The 27956-nt window shown below is 41.7% G+C and overlaps 1 protein-coding gene across 8 annotated transcripts; it reads right to left on the reverse strand.

Annotated features, from left to right (window-relative positions):
• HAVCR1 (hepatitis A virus cellular receptor 1) lies at window positions 1–27937 on the reverse strand. 8 transcript variants are annotated; one of them, XM_070076375.1, is made up of 10 exons: window positions 27753–27933; window positions 25181–25522; window positions 22324–22413; window positions 20780–20863; window positions 19278–19361; window positions 15697–15804; window positions 9918–9973; window positions 6393–6504; window positions 4389–4425; window positions 1–1254 (listed from the first exon to the last, which is right to left on the reverse strand). In XM_070076375.1, exons 1-10 carry the CDS (start codon window positions 27796–27798, stop codon window positions 1140–1142), a joined length of 1074 nt encoding a protein of 357 aa, XP_069932476.1. In that variant the 5' UTR covers window positions 27799–27933; the 3' UTR covers window positions 1–1139. The 8 variants fall into 8 exon arrangements, with proteins under 8 accessions (XP_069932476.1, XP_069932478.1, XP_069932481.1 ...); XM_070076377.1 differs by lacking the exon at window positions 27753–27933 and adding an exon at window positions 27448–27553; XM_070076380.1 differs by lacking the exon at window positions 27753–27933 and adding an exon at window positions 27444–27533.
• Between the last annotated feature and the right edge of the window lie 19 nt (window positions 27938–27956).

Consider the following 27956-nt stretch of genomic DNA (forward strand, 5'->3'; position numbering starts at 1 on the left):
TTTTGGTGAACATGTACACTTTATTAACGACCACGCACACCTTTTAAAGGACAGGCAGAGGGGGCGTAGCTCATTCAGGGCAACACTAATTCTATAGGATAGAGCCGATATTGGTGCCGATAAGCTTCTCCAACCAGCTGGAAGGTCACGAGGGCTACGTAGCTTTCCAGGTGGTCCTAATGGGCCTGGCCCACACCTGGGAGCTGTTTACCTGATTGATAATTACAAGACCCTTCAACAGGGAGCGGGGTGGGGCAAATGCTCGTGGGGCTCTGCTGCCTGCCGGCAGTCAGGCCACTGGGGAAGGCGTGGCGTGCCATGCCCTTCTAACCTCCCGCATGGGCTAGGCAGGCAATCCCCCAGCCAGGCCCAGCATCACCCACACCGCACTGCAGATGTAGTAGGTGGTACAAGTGTAGTAGAAACAGCACAAATGTGTAAAATCACAGCATCAATTATTTCCTTTCTTTGGTATCTATTTTGTCCATACTCACTACTATAGTGTCATCTGATTGTTAAAATAGGCGTCCTGATCCAGGGATCAAGCGCTTAACGCATCCAGGGCTGTTAAGAAAGTAGATACACCTGTAATGGTGAATTAAACTCCTGCCGGCCTACAGAAAAATAGACATGTGCTCTCCTGTGATTTGAAACCCTTGAAGGACATTTGATATTGCAACATTTGATATTACAATAAAAAAAGTAATCAACAAATGCTTCCAAAATGAATCTCAAATTGGATTTTCTGATTTTTAAGTTCTAGTCCCCTCCTCTTGATCATTTTGGGGACCAGGGCAATCATTTCCTGTGCTTCCAGTTACCATTTTCTTTGATGGATACATGAGTCACGGGGTCTAGAGGGAACAAATAACTCAAAAATGTTCTTGTTTGAGAGAGAACTCTGCAATGACCAGAAAGATTGAGACAGTTTTAGTATACAAATTAGCACTGAATTAACAATGACATTGACAATACACAGTTTTCAGTTAGGGTCTCCCAGGCCCTGTGGCTGACATGTTGGAATGTCGAATGAAACTGACACAGAAAAATGGTCCTGGAGTTAACGGGTATCCAGCATGGTGACATCTGGTAAGTGTCTTCTGTAATCACCATGCCACATTGGAGAGCTGCGCCAGGTCTTATTCCATAACATAAAGATTATCCTCAATAATGTAGATATTGTCTTCTGCTCGGACTCGCACTTTATTTGCAGTTTGTGGAGCTCCAGTTTGAGGGGTATTAAATGAAACCATACTGCAGAAAGAATTGTCGAAAAGTAGCGTGAGGAAGGAAAAACCAGACCACAGTGCATACGTTTATGATCAGGCAAGAGTGATTATCTGCATTTCTAGGAGCCCCATTCATACAGACTATGAACAAAATTGCACTTTCTGGGGTTGTGAGCAGTGTGGCCCTGAGTATTAAGTTGCAGTAAAAATCTGTTTTATAAGCGTATAAACAAACTAAGAAGTACTCAAAAGTCTCAGACTGTTCTCCTTTGGGAGACTCATATAAGAGAATATAAAAATAGAAGATCTAAAAACAGATATCTGACATCAAACTGAGTTACTAAATCAAGGTGCTTATTTTCAACTATGGCTAAGAACTTACTGACCAGAGCTTTTCTTGCTATACATTGTGACCCTTTGCAATGCTATTAAACCCACTCGGCGCTATACATCCTGTGTTTAATATAGACTAGAAAAATAAGAATGCAGGAAAATAGTACTGTTTCAAAAGTGTACGCTGGGGGTACAGCGGGTTAACGCCCTGGCCTGAAACACCGGCATCCCATATGGGCACCGGTTCTAGTCCCGGCTGCTCTTCTTCCAATCCAGCTCTCTGCTATGGCCTGGGAAAGCAGTAGAAGATAGCCCAGGTCCTTGGGCCCCTGCACTCATGTGGGAGACCCGGAAGAAGCTCCTGGCTGTTGTGGCCAATTGGGGAGTGAACCATCGGATAGAAGAAAATCTCTCTCTCTCTCTCTCTCTCTCTCTCTCTCTCTCTCTCCACCTCTCACTGTGTGTAACTCTGACTTTCAAATAAATAAATAAATCTTTAAGAAAAAAAGTGTATGTTGGGCCATGGTGCTAAAAAATGAATCTTGGTGGGTCAAATTTCAAAAGCTAGGATTAGGTTAACTTTTCAAATTTTTCTTTATGTATTTTAATTTTATTTGAATGAGAAGGAGGGGAGAGAAGGAAAGAGAAAGAGAGGGAGGGGGAGAGAGAGAGACAGAAAGAGGGAGAAGAGAGAGAGAGAGAAATCAATTTTCATCCAGTGGTTCACTCCCCAAATGCTGCAGCAGCCAGGGATGGGCCAATCCAAAGCCAGGAACTAGGAACTTAACCTGGGTCTCCCATGAGGATGGAAAGGGCTAAAGTACCTGAGCCATTGCTGCTGCCTCCCAGGGTGCACAGTAACAGGGAGCAGCATGAGAGGAGCCAGGACTCAAATCAGGTACCCTGACAGGGGCTGAAGGCATCTCCAGCAGCATCTTAACCACTGTGCCAAATACTCATCCCCAGTTGCAGTCAGAACACATAAACTCACATCTGCCAAGTGTACCAAAGGGTCAGGCGTTGGAGACTAAGGATTAATTTTTGCATAGCGCTTTCGGTATTCTGTGTGTCTGCCTCTCACGCCAAGTTACAGGATGTACTTTACTGCGACTGCTTCAGGAGCTTGTTGGGCATTTCCTGCTGCTCAGGGCGGCCAGAGGGAACTGACATTTGGATTCTGGAGCAATCAAGGAGGTATAAGGGCAGAAAACAGACGAAACACCAGCTAGTGTTAGACAGTGTGTTATAACTGATGTTCTGGCATTTATTTATGGTGACTTGCTCTATTACCCAAGAGCACGCCCCACTGAACATATCTAAAGAGACGTAGAGACCAAGCCACTCTGTGGGCCTGGAACACGTCAGCCACACACATGTGAAAGCACTCACTTAGGTGTCAATAAACTCAAATGAGTCAGTGTGGCACAACTGATGTAAGTGCCAGGAAGATAATGTCGTGAGGGAACGCACGTATGTTAAGCAGCTTATTTTTTCAAAAGTTTACATTTTCCCCAATATTTTACTTTGTAATGGAGTAATAAAAAGCAAACTTTTTAAAATAAAAAATAGTAAGTTACCACAGGGGCAGAAATTAAAGAACTAAGAGGATGCTGTTCCACGCCTTTCTACCTATGAGGAGCATTTCCTTCCCACCCTCAGGAGCTGTTCGTCAAAACTGTTTATGAGCCTGGATCTTCAAGATAGAGTCCTTTATAGGATGTGTTTTGTGACCTTAGACGTCACCTCACATTTCTGAACCTATTTTCTAATCTCTAAAATGAAAATAATTGCAGTGATGTCTCAAAGTTTTTATTGCTGCTAAGGGCATGGTTGCAATAATAAAAGCCAAGCCACACTGAACAATTACAATATCCTGGACCTGCTGGAGCCATGTTCTATGGATTGGCTCATGTAATTAACTCAGATACAGGAGAGTCTGTGTATAAATAGCCAATGATGAAGAACTAACAAAAACGGATGGCGACCTACGAGGGGTGGATCTTGATTCAAAAACGTCATGTGTTCATGCTCAGCCTGAACCAAATGAAGCACACTGGCTGGCCTTAGAACGAAGTAGCCATCCCCTACCACTGCAAGCACTGGAGCACAGACAGAGTAAAGGGGTCTTACGTTTTATCGGGGCAGCAGGGTGGACTGAAATATCTTCACAAATACAGTAAGTCCAAGCGCCTACAAGGCCAGACAACTCCTAAATGAGTGGTACGAGCTCGGAACGGAGCAGCAGGGAGTGACAGAAGCTGGGGCAGCTGGAGACACTTGCCCTCCTCAGTGCCTTCCTGCCCCTTCGGCCAGACATTCTCTTCCTCCAAGTCTTGTATTTGCTTGGAATTCAGACAGCCCATTGCCCTGCTTTATAATATGATGGTTGTCTAGAAGCCCCTAAAAGGACCCCATTTATTTGCTTATGTGCTTTCTGTTTGTTCAATTCTTTGGACTATAATAAGCACTCAGCAAATGCTCAATAAAAAGGGACATGACTGAAATGAAAGAACAAACCAAAGCAACTCACTGCAAGTTCAGTTCCATCAAGCAAAAATTTACTATTCAGCTCTCTTGTTCTAGTGGGTTAGGATTAGGTGCTCTTTCTAGACCAGTTTTGCTAAAATTCTGGGAAACACAGAAAGCTAAACATTTCAATGGAAAGTAGGGCTAACAATAGAGGTGCTCATTAAACTAGATTTTGAAGATCCAGGATATAAAATAGAAAGTTGAGGAGAAAAAGAGGAGCAGGACAGAAAACATTATCCTTTTCTTTACTAGAATAGGAACATCAGAAGGCTTTGACACAAACCTTCTCAAGCTTACCTTAGTGGTTGCATTTTCTTTTTAATGTAGAAATACTCTGCATGGGGAAGGGGGAATTAAAGAGAACATTAAACATGTCAGCCAGTGTTCGGACAGCTTCCAGCCAAGTGTATCATTCCTCTTCTTACCTGGGCCCTTCCCCAGTAACCTCTAACTCCTTCCATTTTCCCTTTGTGAGTATGGAGCACTCAAACAGGCCTTTCACTGCTCACCACCTCATTTTCATTAAGGTCTGGGGCACTTGCCACATGCCCTAACTTACTTTAATACTGTTGCTAAATCACTTTTCATTTAAAAAATAAGTGGAAAAGCCCAGGAGTTTTCTGATGGGTTGCCAGCGAGCAGCCATGAACCAGGGCTGTCCTGGGATAACCAGGAAGTAAGGTCATTCTATGGGCACCTCTATCAACGCCCAACTTTGCCAGACTTTACACCATCAGTCATCCCTTCCCTTAAAGGGGGATTAGAGAATTGGTTTAGCTAAGGGGGGAAATGTGTTTGAGGCATTTTTCACAATTTCTTTTATTTAAATTTTTTAAAATTTATTTGAGAGGGAGAGAGAGAGGAAACTCTCTCATCCATTGGTTCACTTGTATTGCATTGGCCTGGCCAGGAACTGGGTACTCAGTTCAGGTGTCCCAAGTGGGTGGCAGGAACCCAGTTATTAGAGTCATCACCTGCTGCTTCCCAGGATCGGCATCAGGAATCTGGAGTTAGGAGCGAGAGCCAGCAATGAAACTCAGGCACTCTGATGTGGGATGCAGGTGTCTTAACCGCTAGGTCAAAAGTTGTCCCATCCACCTTTTTAAAAAAATCTTTCCATTGTCTTAATAGTTATACTGACTAACATGCTGAGAATTTCCTAGATTTGTTAACTCTCCTCTGCGCAGACACATAAAATCTAATAATGGATTCAAAATTGAGGTCTTGCAAAATAGATGACTGGGATTCTCTCACAGGGGCAGGTTATACTGAGAGAAACACACACGCACAACTGGCAGAAGGCGGACATAGAGCCCAAGTGGCTGCCTTCTGAAGCCCTTTGCTCTAGACTCAGTCCTGTGACCAGTTCCCCCTTGCACTGTCTCATTTGCCTCCTCTGCTAAATGGCTGTTGTACCATTTTCAGCACCATCACCCCTTAGGGCCAAATATTGGATCCTAGAAAGAGAACAAATCTCACATATTACAGTGCTTTGTTGCCATCTAACCCTTCCCAACTTGTTTCTTAGTGTAGTCAGCCCTCAGTATCCATGGGCTCAACACCCATGGACTCAACCCAATCTTACAAGAAAAAAAATATTCAGAAACAGAAAACGTGCATGTACTCAACACATACAGATATTTTTCTTGCTCTTAATCTCTAAGCAAAATGGTATAACAGCTCTTTGTATAGCTTTTACATTGTACTGGGTATTATAAATAATCTGTATATGATTTAAAGTATATGAAAGGCTGTGCATAGGTTGTTTGTGAATACAATTCCATGTTCTATAAGGGACTTCAGCATCCTTGGATTTGGGTATCCAGAGGAGAAAGGGGAGGGAGTGTCCTGGAACCAGTCCTCAGCAACAGGGAGGGATAACAATTTAATTTCTCCTATGGGGAATTTAAATTTAGTTTTTCTCCTTAGAAGGCCTATAATTGAAAAATGAAGAACAACACAGTTAAGAAAAAAATGGTGTTAAGCAAGAACTCCTCTCAAACATAAGCTCCATGAGATTTACAGAGAGTATTACAGAAGCTGTTTTCTATTACAATAATAACAGTTTAAGATTGCTGTGCATGTACCGTGTGCCAAACACCACGCTCAGTACGCTGGAGGTGCTAATGCACTTAAACCTCATATCCCCCCTTGCGGTAGACAGTGCTATAGTGCCAAGTGCATTTTACAGATGAGAATTTTGGGACATGGAGGAGCTAATAAAAATCACAATCATGTTGCATATGGGATATTTGAATCCAGGCACTCAAGTCCCTTAGGAACAGTCTTGAAATGACTTACTTTTGATGAGCATGACAACAAAAACAGCAAGCAACACCAAGGCAGAAGCAAAGATTCCAATATAGATTCCCTTCGTGGTGGTCATCCATGGATTTTGTGCTGGGAATGCTTGCTAAGAAAACATCAGCAGATGGAAGAAGTACCTTGTTAGAATTATGAATGGAAAACATCCCCTAGATTAACCTATCCAGACACATTTATCTTTATTGGCCCTTGGCTACTTCTGGAATGTGAGGGTAAAACTAAATAATCTGAGGTTATGACTGTATTGTGAAATTCTGAGACAATCTGAAATTCAAAACATATTCTAGGGTGATAAAAATGTTTTATATCCTCCTTAGAGTGGTATTTACATAGGTGGATACATTTGTCAAAACTAAAAACTGTATGCTTAAAATGGGTTTATACATAATGTATGTAAATTACATCTAGTTCAGAAATCAACCAGCTATTTCCATTAAATATGTCCTCCTATGATAATAAAAAAGAATAGAAACAATTTTTGTTCATATATGTTGACTTGATCTAAAGATATCTAAATGTGCTCAACTCGTGAATTTGACTACAGCCATTACTTGTTTTGTAAACTGTAATTCGAGATGCTCTCTATGTCTGCCTACATAGACTGCAAAGCAGCTTCTCCCACACATGGTGCTGATGAACAAGTTAAGGCCGTGCAATCAGGCAAGAACACAGAATTGTTTTTAAACCTCCTAGTGCACATCCTAAGCAATCGCTACCTCCCGGAACATGACTAAAACATGTCAGGGTTCACACTAGAACTTTTTCATAGCTCAGTTCTGACCCCCAAGTCATCCCACAGAGCAGGTATTTTAACGGAAAGGAAGTAGAGAACTAGAGGATCAAGTCTCTTCCAGCAGGCAAGAACTAAACTGTGAAGTCAGAATCCCACCTCCTCTGCTTAGCAGCAGCATGACATGGATAAGTTATTTAGCCTCTCTCAGTTTCTGTTTCAGTGTCTGTAAACAGCAGAATCAGAAAAGTTCTTGGGTAAGGTACTTTCAGGTACTTCCTGAGGAACACTATTAAGAATATAGAGGAGGGTAATGACATCTGAGCCATTAATTACCTAGAGGGGTCATAGCCCATATCTAGGAGGAGAAAACTGTGTTATTTCCTTACCAAAGTGGGGAGTGAGTAGATGGATGGAAGATGTGTTTTTGGAGGGAAGCTTTGCTTTTATTGTTAAATTACAATGCATTAACACTGCATATTCATTTTAGAATGCGCAGCTAAGCATAAAAAAGCAAAACCAAAATCAACCATAACCTTAATATCCAGAAACAAGCTCTATTACCATTTTGCTTTATATACTCTCTAGAATTTTATCCTTCAGGGGTTATTTAATGGAAACAACTACTAAATTCTATGTATACTACAGTATATATTCTATTGTAGAAGTTGCTATTCTCACCTAAAAATACATGGTGACCCACACCTTCCCAAGTCAGCAGGTTCCCTGCGGTGACACTCTTTTTTTTTTCCCCCTTTTATGGTCCAGGATTGGGGCCAGCATTGTCCATTCAGCAGGTTAAGCCTGTGCCTGCAATGCTGGCATCCCATATTAGCACTGATTCAAGTCCTGGCTGCTCTACTTCCAATCCAGCTCCATGCCAATGCACTTCGGAAAGAAGCAGAAGATGACCCAAGTGCTTGGCCCCTGCACCCATGTGGGAGACCTGGAAGAAGCTCCTGGCTCCTAGAATTGTCCTGGCCCAGCCCTGGCCATTGTGGCCATTTAGGGAGTGAACCAGTGGATGGAAGAATTCTCTCTCTCTCTCTCTCTCTCCCCTCTCCCTCTCCCTCTCTCTCTCCCTCCTCTCCTTCTCTCTCTCTCCTTTCTCTCTGTAACTCTGCCTTTAAAATAAATAAAAATCAATCTTCCAAAAATTATTGATATCACCCCTATGTGGTAATATTCTCATTGTCACTAAGGTCCAGTGAAAGGACTTTTGGCCCTGCCCTAAACAGCCCCACCACGCCTGAGCCTTTTAAATTTCTCTTATAATGGCCATGTTATCATTTCTCACAACTGCTATCAGAAGGATTATTCTAATAATTTCTTTTGGTGTTGCCTCTAAGAGCTACTTGCTCATACTGAAAGGAAAATTATTTCTCAGCCAAAAAAAGGGTCCTATTCATAAAGTTGTCTCAATAATTTGTAAAGATGAGACTCTGATAAGCTTAAGACTATGGCCGCTCAGCTTTTTCTCAAGAATATTGTGAGAAAATTATAAGAACAACTCACAGAACCAAAGTTAAGTCTTAATACTTTAATAAGTCATCATGTGGCAAGATTTACACATGAAAAAAAATCAACAGTGGCCTCAAAGTTTCTATAGAGAGGGGCTGGCATTGTAGTATATCAGGTTAGCCACTGTTTGCAACACCAGTATCTCATATGAGAACCAGTTCAAGTCCCAGCCGCTCCACTCCCCATCCAGTTCCCTGCCAACGTGCTTGGTAAATTAGCAGAAGTTAGCCCAAGTATTGGGTTCCCTGCCACCCACAATGGAAATCCAGATGGAGTTTTAGGCTTCTGTTTTAGCCCTGGTCATTGCAGCCATTTGGCAAGTGAAGCAGCAGATAAAAGATGTATTTTTCTGTCTCTCTAATCCAACCTTTTAAAGAAATAAACAAATATTTTTAAAAAATGTTTCTATATGGGCCGGCGCCGTGGCTCACTTAGTTAATCCTCCGCCGGTGGTGCTGGCATCCCATATGGGCACCAGGTTCTAGTCCCGGCTGCACCTCTTCCAGTCCAGCTCTCTGCTGTGGCCCAGGAGGACAGTGGAGGATGGCCCAAGTGCTTGGGCCCCTGCACCCGCATGGGAGACCAGGAAGAAGCACCACCTGGTTCCTGGCTTCAGATCCATGCAGCACCAGCCGTAGCGGCCATTTGGAGGGTCAACCAACAGAAGGAAGACCTTTCTCTCTGTATCTCTCTCACTGTCTATAACTCTACCTGTCAAATAAAAAGATGTTTCTATATAGAATGGCTGTTGTCAGAGAAAAGGATTTAGAGTCTACCTTGATATAAGCATACTTTCACCTGCATCATATTTATGTTTAAAATGACTTCTACTATATCCCACTGATTCAAACATGTTGTTTCTCTAAAAATAATTGAGGCCCTCCTTGGAGTGTAACGTTAACTTGTACTCCTTCAACAGCTCATACTCTTTTTCTACATGTTCACCAAAGGATCGTCTGAGTAGTGTGTGTGTGTGTGTGTGTGTGTGTGAGAGAGAGAGAGAGCGCGCGAGAGAGAGAGAGAGAGAGAGAGATTGATTCAGTAAAATAGCATTTACTGGGCATTTCTAGCAAACAAGTTCACCTAAATGAACTTTCAAAATTATCCTTTGTAAAAGCAAATTCATTTCTTTTAAGTAGAGAAGATATCAATCTGTGGGATAGTCTTACAGAAATAGTTTTAAAATGCAACTTGCTTCCAGGAGGATGTACAAGTAATCTGGCTAATAAAATAGGCAAGAGTATGCTTACAGTTTGATTGTTATGCCAAAGGCCATCTGAAGACTGTGTCATGGTGCCATTCCCATCTGCTCAACAAGAAGAAAAATTAATTAGAATTACAAAAATATTGAATTTTTACTGCAGACACTAAATATATTCACTTTGCCTTCTGGTGATGAATGAAAAGTTGAATTATAATATGATCAAAAGCTGCGTGCATTTCAAAAGCCATACCAAGTTATTAACATTTTATTAATTTATCCAGTAAAGTTGTGTTTTGCAACCTTTTTGTAATGGGCTCTTTGAAAATAGACCCCTTTTATTCTTCATGGAAAAAAAAGCCATGTACACAGGAGGTTTTACCTACAATTTTATGGGAATCATAGAGGTCCACTCATGGAACCAGCTTAAGAAAGCCTCTTAAAGGTAATCAACATTTTCATGGCAGCTAAAAAGTCATAGAGGAGAACTCCAAGGCCATACACATATCCAAAGAGCAGAACCACCCAATTCAGAATGGACATTACATTGCCTTTACCTTTAGAATATGGGTAAAATGTACCATGCTATCCAAGATAGGTGACACATAACTTGTATATTATATGCCAATGTGTCTAGAAGTACTTTAGAAAATATATTAGCCACAAGACCAATATATCTTATATCATATAGTGACTAGGATTTTATTCAGTATAAGACATAATATTCTTAGAGTTCTGAACCCTCAAAGTTTTGGAAGTGTTCACCTATCTTGAAATAGACAATGTGGGGGCTGGCGCTGTCATTCAGCAGGTTAAGCTACAAGTCTCGGCTGTTCCACTTCCAGTGCAGCTCCCTGCTAAAGCAACTGGGAAAGCAGTGGAGGATGACCCATTTGCACTGGCCTCTGCACCCACATGAAAGGCCCAGATGAAGCTCTTAGCTCCTGGCATTGTCCTGGCCCAGCCATTTGGGGAGTAAACCAGCAGATGGAAGACCCCTCTCTCTTCCTCTTTCTCTCTGTAACTCTGCCTTTCAAAATAAATAAAATAAAAATCTTAAAAAAAAAAAAAGAAAGAAAGAGAGAATAACGCTCTGGCATGGTAGTGTCATAAGTTGCCACCTGCATCAGCATCCCATATGGGTACCAGTTCAATTCCCCACTGATCCACTTCCAATCCAGCTCCCTGTTAATGTTCCTGGGAAAGCAATGGAAGATGGCCCAAGTGCTTGGGCCCGTGCATCTACGTCAGAACCTAAATGAAGCTCCTGCCTCCTAGTTTTGACCTGGCCCAGCCCTGAACGTCGCAGCTATTTAAAGAATGAACCAGTGGATACATGATCTCTCTCTCTCTCTCTCTTTCTCTCTCTCTGTGTGTGTGTGTGTGTGTGTGTGTGTGTCTCCTTTTCTCTCTGTAACACTGCATTTCAAATAAATAAATATATAAATATTTTAAAAAAGAAAGATAATGTATTCTGCTGACCATTCCAGGCAACTGTAGATCAAATACAGAATTTTCTTTTTGCTGAATATCCACCATATTCTATGCATTTTCCATCCTAAAAACTGGTTCCTTAGTCCCATTTTAATGAGAAGAAACAGACAGGGAGTGGGTAAACAAGCTTGCAATATACAAAAGCCTTTTCTGGGACTAAGAGTCAAAGGGAGCACATAAACAAGTCCAGTACCTGCTAATACTAACCGATAGAATAAATAAAGGGGAGAGTGATCCAACATGGGAAGCGAGATACTCAGCAGACTCATAGAATGGCGGATGTCCTAAACAGCACTCTGGCCTCAGAATCAGCCCTAAAGGCATTCGGATCTGGCTGAAAAGCCCATGAGAGTATTTCAGGCATGGAAAGCCAAGACACTCTGGCAAAAAAAAAAAAAAAAAACCTAAATGAAAGATCTCTGTGAATGAGATCCCAGTGGAAAGAACAGGTCTTCAAAGAAGGAGGTACCTTTCTCTGAAGGGAGGAGAGAACCTCCACTTTGACTATGACCTTGTCTAAACAAGATAAGAGTCAGAGAACTCAAGGGGCTTCCATAGCCTTGGAAACTCATGACTGGTGCATAGGGAGATTACTGATGCCATAGACAGGAGTGTCAATTTGTAAAGTCAACAACAGGAGTCACTGTGCACTTACTCCTCATGTAGGATCTCTGTCCTTAATGTGCTGTACATTGAGGCTTAATGCTATAACGAGTACTCAAACAGTATATTTCACTTTGTGTTTCTATGGGGGTGCAAACTGTTGAAATCTTTACTTAATGTATACTAAACTGATCTTCTGTTAAAAAAAAAAAAAAAGAAGAAATTATCAATTCCCAACTTGACTCTCACTGGGATTAAACATGACAATAGGTCTGATCTGATTTCATCATCATTTAAAAAATCATCTATTATTTTTCACTTTATGTTTCTGTGTGGGAGCAAACTGTTGAAATCTTTACTTAATGTATGCTAAACTGATCTTCTGTATATAAAGAGAATTGAAAATGATTCTTGATGTGAATGGAAGGGGAGAGGGAGTGGGAAAGGGGAGGGTTGCAGGTGGGAGGGACGTTATGGGGGGGAAGCCATTGTAATCCATAAGCTGTACTTTGGAAATTTATATTCATTAAATAAAAGTTAAAAAAAAAAGCCTTTTCTGCAAACTACCACATACATTGCACTCCCATCAAATGTACATAGTATATTCTACAAAATGTCGTAACTACTGACAAAGCCAGGGAGTCCCAACATGAATAAAATTGGACTAATGATATCCCCCAAAATGTATACTACTGTGTTTACATTTCAATCATTCTGAGACTACCTAATACAGCATCAAAGGTAATATCTAGATTCAGGCAATATCTAATCCAAGGTCAGTTTGTGATTTATGTTATGTTCTTAAATAAAACCTTCAAGAATAGGACTGGTTGATAAAATAAAAATAATATAGACTTCAGTCAAATAAAATTTGAGTTCAGTACTGACAATGTCCATTATTAATGTAACCTTCATACTCAAGTTCCTTTGCATACATGCATATGTATATATGTACATATATATGAAGGCAGACACACAGCTACATCAAAAAGTACATGGAAAAAAAGCTTATTTTGGATCAAAAATTCTGAAATCCATGCATAATTTTTTCATAATATGCATTTTTCAGAACTTGTTGAGGATCTTTTCTATGCATGGCTTTTTAAAGTTTTCTACCAAAATATGTGTATCTTTTCATTCTATTTTACATGAACTTTTTAAAGTACCCCTGTATATCTGTTGCTGGGATAACATCGAGCTACAAACTATTAGTACCAAACTTAGAGGTGGGAATTCAACCAGTGATTAATCTGCTCTTGTCCCAGCTCTCTTAGCACAATGCCTGCCTGATCTGTCACATGTACTGTCTTCATTACTTCTCTTTAAACTTGACTAGCATGCTTACTGCTAGTCAGAGAGAGAGAGAGAGAGAGAGAGGTGCACTTGTCCCATATCATATTACCCAAGTTTGGTACCTGGTTCCAGATCCTGACTTCAGCTACTTGCTCATGAAGATCCTGGGAAGCATGGTGGATGGATCAAATGATTGGGTTCCTGCCACCCATATGGGATACTAGGATTGAGTTCCCAGCTTCAACCAAGCCCAGTCCCAGCCTCTGGCATTTGGAAAGTAAACTAGCAGATCGGCACTGTCTCTCTCTCTCTTTCTCTCTCTCTCTCTCTCCCTCTGCTTCTCAAATATCTATAGTTTTTAAATTTTTAAAAGGTACACAATTTACATATAAAGTTGCAATGAAATAAGATGATGCATGTAAAGCACTAGATACCATGTTAGAAAAATATCAGCTATTATTACTGTCTGTATGTGGAAAGGAGCAGTGAAGAGGGGGAAGAGATCGTGTGCAATGCACCTTCCAAGTATTATTTACTTTAATCATCCTGAGAGGGATGTTCAACAACGTGTCCATGGAAAGGCAGCTAGTCAGAGGCAGCTGAATGGGGAGCCGTGTGTCTCCAAAGCAGATCTATATGGTGTCTCCAACCTGACAATGGCAATCAAGGTGGGCTGCTTTGAAAGAATTAAATGAGAATGTGTATGAGTGCTGTGCCCCATACATCTATCAAAGGTGGGTGGCAGGTCCTATGACAGCCACAATAATACCTTCCAGGCCTCGCATGCTTTGCTTCCATGAAGTCTTAGCCAACAGAGGGCTGACATCAACACAGTGAGGACTTGGCCCAAGAGACTCCAATGTTCGGCCAAAATGGCAGCATTTACATGAGTCCTGGGGACACAGCTGCTCCGATGTCTGTTCCACTCTGGAAAGCTCTACGTTGACCAGGTTTTCCTGACATGATATTTTAGAGAATGATTTCCCACTCCTACTGTCTTCCTCCACATACCCTGAAAGACTGGGTTGCAGCTGCTCCTACTGCTGCTACCTTGTGTTTTTATCTATTTTCATTTTGTTTTTGTGCCCAGAAACAGTTCCCACCACGGATTCCATTTTCAAAACCAAATGTCACCGTTATTTAATCCCAACTGAATGGGTCCTTCTGTGAATTTCATCGCAAGTCCATTTTAAATTAATCAGCTTCCAGGAATGATTAGCAAAAGGTAGGCCAAAGCAGGTAGAAGGAGATGCAGACCCACAAGGACTGAGCAGGATGAGTCATACCCAGGAGGAGTCCTGCAAGACTGGACCTGGTTTGGATGAACACAGGCACAAGGACACAGCCAGCTCTGCATCACAAAAGGATTTAGCATGTGACACTCCCAAAACTCACCTCTGCGGGTGACAGAGAGTTATCTGGGAAAGCTGACAGGGTTCTCCTGTCTCCAGCTTAATCAGGAGGAGTCAGTTCTACATTTCTAAAGAGCAGATATCATAAGGGACCTGTCCAGAACCTGGAGACAGTTTAGGGGGGCCACGGCAGGATGTCAGCCCATCTGCCCTAGCTCATTCAGGCTGCTTTAACAAAATACCTTAGTCTGAGTTACTTCTAAACAACAGAAATTTATTGCTTTTATAGTTCTGCAGGCTGCAAAGTCCAAGATGAAGGCACAAGCAGACCAGATATCTGGTGAGGAGGAAAGGGCAAGCAAACTCCTATAAAGGCACTAAGCACATTCATGAGCAATCCACTGTCATGACATAATCACCTCCCAGAAGCCCTAGGTGCTAATAGTATTGCATTGGGATTACGTATCAATATATGACTATTGCGGGGCACATAAACACAAATAGGCAGGATGCAGCCTATCAGAATGCTCGTGTCAATACAAGTTTGATAAAGCAGCATGGGAAGCTCCTGACTGTATTTAGGGTCAAGGACAGGGAGGAAGCCTGGGACCAGTTTGATCTACACCAGAGGGCTGATTTTAATGGGCTTAAGGCCTTGGCCCAAAAGATTAAACCCAGTGATAGACCTGGAGTCAAGACTGGGTAATATGATTTTTAAAAATATACTAATATGGACATAGATGTTCCCAAATCATACACACTACCTGTACCACACAGGCATATGGATTCTATATATCCTGAGTAGTATCTATAACTTACTCCTCATCCTTAAAACTATGTTCAAAGTCCTCCATTTCAGTTATTCCTCAGAAGCATTCTTCAATACCAGTGGTATGATATGCATTTAACAAATAATAAAATGGACTCAGAAAGGGTGGATGTTTATATAAATCACACAGCTGATTTGAGTGGACAGTGCCCACACTCAAGTTAGAAATGTGTATCCCAAAATGTGTGCTCTCAACAATGTCCATGATTATCAATATTTGAATGCTCTCAAGTATCTAGGAAAGAGAATACAGTTACCTGTTGGGCAAGAATACAAGGAAGGTGAGCTGGTGGGTTGTGTTCTTGTTCCCTGTAGTGTTGTAGACTGGATTTCTGTTTGCTGAGTTGAAGAAGATGAAGTAGTGACTAGAATGAAAAGAGTGGAAGAACTATGTCCCATTTATGGAGGAAATTCATACCCACAACAAAGATTAAAATAAAATCAGGAATTACCATCAACTTCCCACAGTGTATTCACCTAGCCTTCTGGAGGCTAGGCTCCCACCTACTCATTTCTAGCCCACTGGAAGTTAATTTAGAGCTGGCCATTAGACATTGTACTGTTGTCAAGTTACTTCAGGGGCCAGTGCTGCGGCGTAGCAGGTAAAGCCATTGCCTGCAGTGCCAGCATCCCATGGGCACTGGTTCAAGATCCAGCTGCTCCACTTCCAATCCAGCTCTCTGCTATGATCTGGGGAAGCAGTAGAAGATGGCCTAAGTCTCTGGGCCCCTGAACCCAAATGGGAGACCAAGAAGAAGCTCCAGGCTCCTGGATTCAGATCAGCTCAGCTCTGGTAGTTGCAGTCATTTGGGGAGTGAACCAGCAGATGGAAGACCTCTCTCTTTCTCTCTCTCTCTGGCTCTATCTCTCTATGTAGCTCTGTCTTTCAAATAAATAAAATAAATATTTTTTTAAAAAGTTAATTCATTATCACAAGTAAATGTGATCTCTATATTATTTTAGACAGTTTTTTCAATATATGAGAATATTTTACCTTTCCCACCCTTCTTGGTTTCCTCTAAATGTATAAAGCCTAACAACATCCCATGTGTAACACTCAACGAATCATCTATTGTATTTATACAAATGACATTTCACTTTCAGGGAACAGGGCCTGGGAGCTTCTACTGACTTCCTCCTCCTTTCAGATTTCCTGTCCTTATTCAAATCCACACTACACACACATTTTCTCAGGAGACACAGATTATTGACCAACACAGAACAGATACTCAAGGTATTTAACTCAGTAAGATCTCTTCAAGATGACAACATTTCCAGTGTCTTGGGCTTGGTAATGATTTGCAACCCTCAGAGCAAAATTCTTGGTAGAACTTGATCCCAGCTCCTTTTACACTTACATTCTAGCCATTCATTTTTAAAGAAGGATTTCCTGTGTTGTCTGACTCAGCTTCTACTTCTTAATAAAAAGTTGCCATTAGGAATGCTCCAATACAGGGCTACATTCCCCTTTCCTGTCCTGGAGTCTCTCCTCTGTTTTTGGTCAAATGGCTCACCCTACCATCAGAGTTGAGGATTCACCTCTTTATAAGGACTTTACATGATTTCCTTCTTTTCAAGCACCATGGAATTTTGGAGAAAGTTAGTGATGGTGTCTGCCGAAGAATTCCCAGCCTAGGCTTTCCTAATTGCAGCTAATTGGTCTTCCTAGTTACCGTTCCTCACTACAGTCTCACATTGTCTTCTCACATTCTGAACTGCTTTCCTCTAGAGCTCAAATCTGTTAGAGGAAGTGGCTTTCTTTCAGAACTAAAGCCAGGACAGCCACAAAAGAGTCAGACGGTCAGTATTCAGTTTAGTTCTATGCTAAAGAACCTCTTGAGCTTAACTTCTATTTCAGGTTTGGATCCTGTGACATCTTTTTATTTTCTCCCTTGCTTTTATAATCTGACATCCAATTGTTCCATGAATATTTTAGGCAGCTAGAAGGAGCACAGAGAGGGATGCATGTAATGATAAATGTCCCTGCGTTAGATTAACTACAGTGCTCATTACCCTGTACTATAAAGTTCAACTCAAACTCAAAGCTCCTTAGCAAACTATCAGATTAAGAATAAGGTTCCATTAATATCACCTCTAGGAGGTCATATGGACATATAAACCAACACTTTCCTTCTGAATTTCAGCTTTAAGTGAAATCAGTAACATATATTTTCTCCAAACCAGGTCCATTCATCCATCTACTTTAGCAAGCACAAACTCAATATTAAAGAGTTTTATTGAGAAAGTCTAATGGATTCTGCAGTGTTTTCAGCTGCCTAAAACAAAGATAGTTTTCTTCTAAACTTTTCTGACTCTAAAATCCAAGTTACAATCTAAAGCCCTCTCTTCCAAACTCAGCTCATAGCACAACCCCTCAGATCTCCCCTGGTTAAATACACACATGGTTCAGTTGCAGTCAAGGGAAATCAATATATTCCATCAGATATTTCTGGCTAAGAGCTATGTCATTTCTGTTACTCAGAATCAAGAGCCACTTCAAGGGTCGAAGGGTTTCAGGAGGTGTTAGAAGTTAACCAATGGCGTGTGTTCATAAAAACTTTGATTAGATTATGTATAGCCCTGATGCCTGCATCTAGTCCTCAACTGCAAAGAGGGCTGAATTGAAAAAAAAAAATAAATAGACATATACATTCTAAATCCCTGCAGTCTTTAAATCTGATGTTTACATTTTCATCAGTATAAATAGCATCTTTTGCAACTTCTACCCTACATAACTACATTAAAGAACCCTTGAAGCAAGACTATGTAAGTCACTGACTGCCCTGTTGTATGAAGTCTTTCTCAGTGAGGATGTCAGATCAGGACAAAGTTACCCAGACATAAACTCAGAGTTCATGATAGGAGGCAAGATCCAATATTTAAAGGCACCAGCCTCAAATTCAAATCAAGAGACTGAATCCGGACTTTCTATCTTATATGACTTTGAGCAATGAACACTGGACTCTGTGTTCCCACAAGAATAAAATAAGACTGCATCAAATGGGTATAATCATTCTAAGAATTAATGATATAATATTTTTCACAGATTTGAAAGACAGAGATACAGAGAAGTAAGAAAAGAGAGAGAGAGAGATCAATCTTCCATCTGCTGGTTTGCTCCCCAAATGGCCATATCTGCTGGGTCTGGGCCAGGCTGAAACCTGGATCCAGGAGCTTCCTCTGGGTCTCCAACATGGATACAGGGGCCCAAGTACTTTCCCAGGCACAGTAGCAGGAAACTAGATTGGAAGTGGAGCAACCACACTTGAACTGGTGCCCAAATGGGATGCCAACTTTGCACATGGAGGCTCAAACTTCTATGCCACAATGCTAGACCCAATATTTTAAAGCATTATAGCATGGTGCCCACTATATAGGAAACAGTAAAAGTTATTACTGAACTCTTGTTCTCCAGTCCTGGGTCCCACTTCAGAGCAGATTAAATGGTCTCTCTTCAGACCTCCTTGGGAGCGCAGAATATCATTAACCGGATCCTTACTCTCTGACATTCCCTACACTTTCATTGTACATCTGTAGCCACTTGGGTGAGATCCGGAACCCTGGTGGGTATTCTACCTCAGGAGTCCATCTGTTTTTAGCTAATATGGAGTCCCTCTGAGAGTCTGATGAAATGTGATGGACGCCCTCACTCTGAAAATACTAATGCATACAAATAATGACTTGGGAAACGAGGAGGATCACAGACCCTGTGAGGCCCACACACTGAGCCCAGGTAAGGACCCTTACAGAGATGACACCACTGCCTTGACACGATGTCCTACATGGCCTACAGCTTTGCATCAGAAGGCTTCTGAGCTCAGAAAGATATTTGTTTTACCTGGTTTGTGGTTCTGAGTGGGTGCTGGCGTTGGATAAGCAGAGGTAGAGACCCTAGGTGATGTTGGAACACTTGTATCCTCAGCTGGAGTTGGAAATCAACATGAAAGAGAAGATCAATCAAGCGGCAAGAAACAGAGCTTCATGCTGGAATTGTAGCCCAGCACTCGATAGAGACTCCCCAGGCAAATTGTCTCTCCTGAACTCTCTTGTTCTTTGCCATTGGCCAACTAGACAAAGGAGGGCTTTGGAAACCTGCTCATAAAAAAGGAAGCAGTTGCCCTGACACATCCATATTCAGGAGGCCAGAACAGAAACCTCCTACTTGTGTTGAAGCACTTTCTAAAAACCAGTCATGCATATCTTGTGCGTCCTCACAAACATCTGTGAAATAAGAGAGAGTGTTAGTGCAGGAGCTGCCCTGTAGGCTCTCAGGGATAAATGACTAAGACTTGTAACTCTGGTGTGTGGACCAGATACAGACAGTTCAATTCAGTCAGTCCTGAGGTACATTCCCCAGGGACCTGCATCCTAGCAGAGCATTAACTCCCACCCACTAACCCATGCCAATCACAGGTAAGGCCACCACAAAGGATTTGTTGCAGAGTTAGAAGGTGGGCAAGCCCTTCTAAGGTTCCTTCCCACTGAGACCATTTACAAATTCATAAGAGCTAATAACCTCTTCCAAGATCAGAAGTGCTAGAGGAATCCAAATAGCTATTGAGGTCTGAGAATTATTCAGAGAGGAAAGAGAGAGACAGAAACAGAGAGAGAATCAATCTTTTGTCTGCTAGTTTACTCCCCAAATGGCCACATTTGCTGGGTCTGGGCCAAGGTGAAACCTGGATCCAGGAGCTTCCTCTGGGTCTCGCACATAGGTACAGAGGCCCAAGTACTTTCCCAGGCACAGTAGCAGGAAACTAGATTGGAAGTGGAGCAACCGACACTTGAAATGGTGCCCAAATGGGATGCCAACTTTGCACATGGAGGCTCGAACTTCTATGCCATAGTGCCGGCCTCAATATTTTAAAGCATTATAGCATGGTACCCGCTATATAGGAAATAGTAAAGGTTATCACTGAACTCTTATCCTCTAGTCCTGGGTCCCACTTCAGAGCAGATTAAATGGTCTCTCTTCAGACCTCCTTGGGAGGACAGAATATCATTAGCCAGATCCTTACTCTCTGACATTCCCTACACTTTCATTGTACATCTGTAGCCACTTGGGTGGAACCCTGGTGGGTATTCTAGCTCAGGAGTCCATCTGTTTTTAGCTAATATTGAGTCCCTCTGAGAGTCTGATGAAATGTGATGGACGCCCTCACTCTGAAAATACCAATAATGACTTGGGAAACGAGGAGGATCACAGACCCTGTGAGGCCCACACACTAAGCCCAGGTAAGGACCCTTACAGAGATGACACCACTGCCTTGAAACAATGCCCTACATGACCTATAGCTTTGCACCGGAAAGCTTCTGAGCTCAGAAAGATATTTGTTTTACCTGGTTTGTGGTTCTGAGTGGGTGCTGGCGTTGGATAAGCAGAGGTAGAGACCCTAGGTGATGTTGGAACACTTGTATCCTCAGCTGGAGTTGGAAATCAACATGAAAGAGAAGATCAATCAAGCGGCAAGAAACAGAGCTTCATGCTGGAATTGTAGCCCAGCACTCGATAGAGACTCCCCAGGCAAATTGTCTCTCCTGAACTCTCTTGTTCTTTGCCATTGGCCAACTAGACAAAGGAGGGCTTTGGAAACCTGCTCATAAAAAAGGAAGCAGTTGCCCTGACACATCCATATTCAGGAGGCCAGAACAGAAACCTCCTACTTGTGTTGAAGCACTTTCTAAAAACCAGTCATGCATATCTTGTGCGTCCTCACAAACATCTGTGAAATAAGAGAGAGTGTTAGTGCAGGAGCTGCCCTGTAGGCTCTCAGGGATAAATGACTAAGACTTGTAACTCTGGTGTGTGGACCAGATACAGACAGTTCAATTCAGTCAGTCCTGAGGTACATTCCCCAGGGACCTGCATCCTAGCAGAGCATTAACTCCCACCCACTAACCCATGCCAATCACAGGTAAGGCCACCACAAAGGATTTGTTGCAGAGTTAGAAGGTGGGCAAGCCCTTCTAGGGTTCCTTCCCACTGAGACCATTTACAAATTCATAAGAACTAATAACCTCTTCCAAGATCAGAAGTGCTAACAGAATCCAAACAGCTATTGAAGGTCTGAGTGTTATTTAGAGAAGAAAGAAGAGAGAGAGAGAGAAAGGGAAAGAGAGAATCAATCTTCCGTCTGCTGGCTTACTCCTCTTCTTCTGGTTTACTCCCACGTGGCCACATCTGCTGGGTCTGGGCCAGGCTGAAACCTGGATCCAGGAGCTTCCTCTGGGTCTCCAACATGGATACAGGGGCCCAAGTACTTTCCCAGGCACAGTAGCAGGAAACTAGATTGGAAGTGGAGCAACCACACTTGAACTGGTGCCCAAATGGGATGCCAACTTTGCACATGGAGGCTCAAACTTCTATGCCATAGTGCCAGCCTCAATATTTTAAAGCATTATAGCATGGTACCCGCTATATAGGAAATAGTAAAGGTTATCACTGAACTCTTATCCTCTAGTCCTGGGTCCCACTTCAGAGCAGATTAAATGGTCTCTCTTCAGACCTCCTTGGGAGGACAGAATATCATTAACCGGATCCTTACTCTCTAACATTCCCTACACTTTCATTGTACATCTGTAGCCACTTGGGTGAGATCCAGAACCCTGGTGGGTATTCTACCTCAGGAGTCCATCTGTTTTTAGCTAATATGGAGTCCCTCTGAGAGTCTGATGAAATGTGATGGACGCCCTCACTCTGAAAATACTAATGCATACAAATAATGACTTGGGAAACGAGGAGGATCACAGACCCTGTGAGGCCCACACACTGAGCCCAGGTAAGGACCTTTACAGAGATGACACCACTGCCTTGACAGGATGCCCTGCATGGCCTACAGCTTTGCATCAGAAGGCTTCTGAGCTCAGAAAGATATTTGTTTTACCTGGTTTGTGATTCTGAGTGGGTGCTGGTGTTGGATAAGCAGAGGTAGAGATCCTAGGTGATGTTGGAACACTTGTATCCTCAGCTGGAGCTAGAAATCAACATGAAAGAGAAGATCAATCAAGCGGCAAGAAACAGAGCTTCATGCTGGAATTGTAGCCCAGCACTCGATAGAGACTCCCCAGGCAAATTGTCTCTCCTGAACTCTCTTGTTCTTTGCCATTGGCCAACTAGACAAAGGAGGGCTTTGGAAACCTGCTCATAAAAAAGGAAGCAGTTGCCCTGACACATCCATATTCAGGAGGCCAGAACAGAAACCTCCTACTTGTGTTGAAGCACTTTCTAAAAACCAGTCATGCATATCTTGTGCGTCCTCACAAACATCTGTGAAATAAGAGAGAGTGTTAGTGCAGGAGCTGCCCTGTAGGCTCTCAGGGACTAAGACTTGTAACTCTGGTGTGTGGACCAGATACAGACAGTTCAATTCAGTCAGTCCTGAGGTACATTCCCCAGGGACCTGCATCCTAGCAGAGCATTAACTCCCACCCACTAACCCATGCCAATCACAGGTAAGGCCACCACAAAGGATTTGTTGCAGAGTTAGAAGGTGGGCAAGCCCTTCTAGGGTTCCTTCCCACTGAGACCATTTACAAATTCATAAGAGCTAATAACCTCTTCCAAGTTCAAAAGAGCTAGAGGAATCCAAACAGCTATTGAGGTCTGAGAATTATTCAGAGAGGAAAGAGAGAGACAGAAACAGAGAGAGAAAGAGAGAGAGAGAGAGAGGGAGAGAGAGAGAAACACTAAGACTACAAAAGCAGAGCCAATGATGGGCTGGATCAAGAGTAAATGAGTAAACATGTACTTCTCTCTAAGCAGGCACATATCTTTCCTATAACGTTTCTTAAATCTCCACTCTACTAATTATAAAGTAAAACCTCAGTTCCCTGGAAGTGGGTTTGAAAACTCTTCTTTTGAGGGATAAAATTTAATTTGGGATCTGGTCAGTATTTGTCTTAAAGAGAAAAATTATTATTATGAGTACCTGTTAGGTACAAGGCATTAGTTAAAGTACAAGTTAGTAAACTTAGCTATACAGGGCCATTAATAAATGTTTTAAGCTTGTAGGCCTGTGATTTCAGAGGCAACTCTCAACTCTATCTGAAAGTAGTCATGGACAATATGTAAATGAGTGAGGGTGGCTGTGTTCCAATAAAACTTATTTATTGAAATTTTAATGGGCTCGTTATATAAGCTGATCTGGTCCTGAGGCTATAGTTTATTCATTATAGTTCTAATGTGTAGTCAGAGATTTGGGTACAATTCAATCTTCTCCCTCAACAGTTTAAAATCTGATCTACAGGGAAAAGCTAGCATGCAAAAGTTCTGATCAATGGATCATAATGGGAAGAATAAAGGATGATGAAATTTCATCAACTCATGAACTTTTCTTCCAAAGGAGCATTTTCCCCAGAAAGCTGGGGAACTATAAAGTTGGAAGGAGCTAAGAGAGTTGAAGAGTGAGCTTGGCATTGGAAAAGTGCAAGAAAACTTAAGCAAAGAGTTGGTCATTGGGGAGCAAGGCAGAGAGACACTTGTGCTTAGTTACTTAATCTGATTGGACCTTCTTTCCAAATGGATACAAAATCATTTCATAAATATTCACCTATAAAAAATTTCTAAGCACTATGGAAGTCTTCTACTAATTAATTTCCATGCCACTTTTTAAAATTCAGCTGGGTTGGTAATGTCACTTCACAGCTCCATGAAGTGTGCAGACATAACTCTCTTACTCTTCTCCACAAGCCACCCCCAACATGTGTGCATAGCACATGACACCACCAGCCTCTTCTGGTTTCCCTAAATTCCCTCCCAGACATAGTTTCCCCAGAGTCAGCTCCATCAGAGTTAACCTCATCTTTCTTTCCTGTCTTTAACAGGAAATAAACCAAGTCCAAAAGCCAATAGGTTGCAAAATAATGTTCCTGTTAATTAGAAAAAGAGAAGGAAAAACAAGAAGCAGGTTATTAAGGCCATAAGTATTGGCTTCTAGTGTCAATAGAAGGCCTTTATAGAAAGAGATTGATTAAGAAACAATAGCAGAAACCAGGAAATCCTCAAGAACCTACTCTTCATCAAACAGAGAGAATTAGGATATCCACATCAACATGGAAAATGTAGGTATTTTTGTCTGGTGAACATCTTAAAAGCCACTAGTGAACAGTTCTTAGAATGCAAATCTTTTCATAGAAGGTCATTTACATTTTTAAAGGATAAATTTTTGTGCAATGATGTGATATACTTAAAAAAATCCTCCATAGGGCCAGGAGAGGTGGTTGAATTACATACTTATACAATATATATGCTCAACAAAGTTCGGTCAACAACTATTAAACCTGAATGATTTATCTACAGAGTAATACTTTATATTGCCTATTTTTCATGTGTGAATCCCATTGTGGTCTTAACATGTTATACAAGGACATTGTAACATTCTTGTGAGATAGAATCTCAAGGAAAGGGGGCCATTCTTTAAGTTGAACAAATGCAGCTTGATAAAAATTTTTACTATATTTCCCTCTGGAACAGTGAATGCTATCTCATGGACAAATAGCTTGCTTGAAGTCCTGCTTTAGGAGGTTATTTGCTGATCCTAGCCATTGGCCTCGGATCAAGGTTGCTTTTACAATTGCATCCACACAAGTAAAAGTTACTCTATTTCCCAAGAGCCAGAGTTTATTGGAAAATGGGATTATAGGAACTTCCTTTTACCCTATAAAAGGAAAAAAGAAAATTACTCCGTAACAGAAAATTCAGTTAACCCACACAAAATATCAGTGTAAAGAAGATAAGCTTACCTGGTTTAACCTCCAATGATAGGGTGATCTTCCTATCATTGAACCATCCCCAGTGCTCAATACGGCAACAATAGAGGCCACTGTCAGCCTCATTACCATTCTCTATGGTCAAAGACACATTCCCTTGCAAAATATCCCCCTTTAGCTTGTAACGCATGTCCTTCTGAAAGGTGACACGGGATCCATCAGTCCAGATGAGCTGCTCTGAGCACCGAGATGTAGGACATGCCCCTCTACCCCAGCACATGGATGTGACCGCTCCATTTGTTACTGAATAGGTGCAGGGTAGTGTGACCGGCCAACCCACCACTCCACTCACTTGCGTATAAGAAACTACAGCACCTGCAATAAAGAGAAGATAAACAGAGAATGAGGTCCCATTATTTTCCTAAAGTATTTTTTGACTGTTTAATGGATATATTTGTAAATAAAACAACATATTATTCTGTAGGATACTCAGGTTGTTTGTGATTTTTACCACTGGAAATAACATCAAAAAACTTTTCTACATAACAGTTTTCTGTGTTTAGGATGTCTACCAGATAGATGTCTAAGAGGAAAATCACCAGGACAAAGGGCAGGAGTCTTTTCAGCCTTTTGATGAATATGGTCAAATGGCTTTCCACTAAGTTTGAAACAAATGACAGTTATGTGAAAACACGAATGTGTATTTTGCTCTGTATTTGCCAGACATCTACTGTTACTACTTTTATAATAGGTAATAGATACATGTGGCTTTTTTTTTAAGATTATTTATTTATTTGAGAGGTAGAGTTACAGGCAGAGGGAGAGACAGAAAGGTCTTCCTTCTGTTGGTTCACTCCCCAAATCACCGCAACAGCCAGAGATGCACCGATCCAAAGCCAGGAGCCAGGTGCTTCTTCTCAGTCTCCCACAAGTGTACAGGGGCCCAAGGACTTGGGCCATCCTCTACTGCTTTCCCAGGCCACAGCAGATAACTGGATTGGAAGAGAAGCAGCTGGGACTAGAACTGGAGACCATATGGGATACTGGCGCCGCAGGTGGAGAACTAACCTACTGCGCCATGGCGTTGGCCACGTGTGTGGCTTTTTAAAATGAAGACAGCACCAAAGGCCTTGCAGTGAAAAGTCTGCCTCCTTCTCTAGGGCCCCAGGCTCCTAGCCTAGATTCATTCACTGTATCCACTGACATTTGTTTTAAAAAATAAATTCTATTGCATTTAAATTTCAAACTTTTAATTATTATAATTTTTAAATTGTTATTGCAAATAAGATCACCTAAAAAGCAGAGCTAATATTTTATTTAAAGCATTGCTGACTTGAAGGCAGAAGTCTAGTAAACTATTCAGAAATCAATTTTTAGAAAATGAGTTTATAACACTTTTAGCAGGAATTGGGCTACTATGGGCTTTTGAATCTGTCCTCACCTAAACAGACAGACAAAAAATTCCAAGCAGTGATTCTCTGTCATAAATTGATGACAGCCTAGTGACTGAGTAAGAACCACTTACCCAGGTGAAACCACAGAATTGAAGAATACCCAATCAAGTACTAAATCATGCCACTTAAAAACAAAATTATCTCTGAGATAGTGGCATTAAAATCATGTTGCCAAATGCATTCAAGGTCACCCTTAAAGGAAAAGTGAGAGGATTCACTACCTAAACATATTTGGTACTGGGCTGTAACTTTTGGAGCTATTCTAGGAAAAAATGCCCACTGGTTCACAAAATAAGAGTTTATTTCTCACTGGAATTCTTATAATTGAATTCTGCCTAATATTTTGTAGGTTACACATGTAAGACATTATAATTAGGTTATAGCAATATGCAACAACAACAAAAAATTCCCTATATTCCCACCCTCCAGAGATTAGTTTTTAAAATTTAGGATATGTCTATTCCAACATTTCGTACTATTTCACAGAATATTTTAATGAGCCTCGGAAGACAGTAGATGATAGCTCAAGTATATGGAGTTCCTGACTTCTGACTTCAGTCTTGCCCAGTTCTGGTTGTCATAAACATTTTGGGAATGAAACAGCAGATAGAAAATCTCTCCTCTCTCTCTCTCTCTCTCTCTCTCTCTCTCTCTCTCTCTCTCACTGTTATTCCACTTTTCAAATTAGTTTAACACAATAATTGAACATGGTTTTTTTTTTTTTTTGTCCAGAAAGCACAAAGTAACACACAGAAGGACTAACTCTCCCTTTCACCTCTGATTCCCAGCTCTTCCCCACATGCCTCACCCCACTCTATGGAAACCACAGTTGCTATACTTACATACACTGGCCTATGTGCACATATCCACCCATTCTTTTTCTTTTCTTCAAACACAAATTGTAGCATGTGACACACTACTCTGCTCTTCATGTTTCCTTGTTCACTTTGCCACAGATTTTGTAATTCTTAGTTGCTTAGCAAATTCTTTGGATTAAGATTTCACCCTGGTTTGCTGCTCACTGGTTAACTCATAGCCCTTCAACAAAGCCCCAAGGCAGATGCACATCTACCTCCCTCCTCTGCTCCACCTCCTACCCTTCTCCCCTGCCCTTTTCTCCGGGCTTCCACACCCCCAGCCCACCGACTCACCTGTGAAAAGTAGTATGAGGCTTAAAGTGAATATCTGGGGCAACATGATGGTGTCAGCTGGAAGGAAAAGGAATGGGCAGACTGGCTGGATGGTCTCAGCACGTCTTAGCTCTAGACTGCAACTTCTCCTTTCACCCTGACTAGAGGAAGCACGTGAGCCTACTGTGCTGCAGACGAGAAAAGCCCACTCACAGTGGCTTCAGG

This window comes from Oryctolagus cuniculus, chromosome 6 (genome assembly GCF_964237555.1).
Source record: "Oryctolagus cuniculus chromosome 6, mOryCun1.1, whole genome shotgun sequence".
Lineage (NCBI taxonomy): Eukaryota > Metazoa > Chordata > Mammalia > Lagomorpha > Leporidae > Oryctolagus > Oryctolagus cuniculus.

Excerpts from the sequence above, each read along its gene's own strand:
- HAVCR1 (XM_008255315.4), bottom strand. The coding sequence starts at position 27,798 with ATGTTGCCCCAGATATTCACTTTAAGCCTCATACTACTTTTCACAG. Across the intron at positions 20,864-22,323 it reads CACTCAGAATCACAAACCAG|CTGAGGATACAAGTGTTCCA; the intron begins GTAAAACAAATA and ends TTCCAACTCCAG. Across the intron at positions 9,974-15,696 it reads CTTGTATTCTTGCCCAACAG|ATGGGAATGGCACCATGACA; the intron begins GTAACTGTATTC and ends CTTGTTGAGCAG.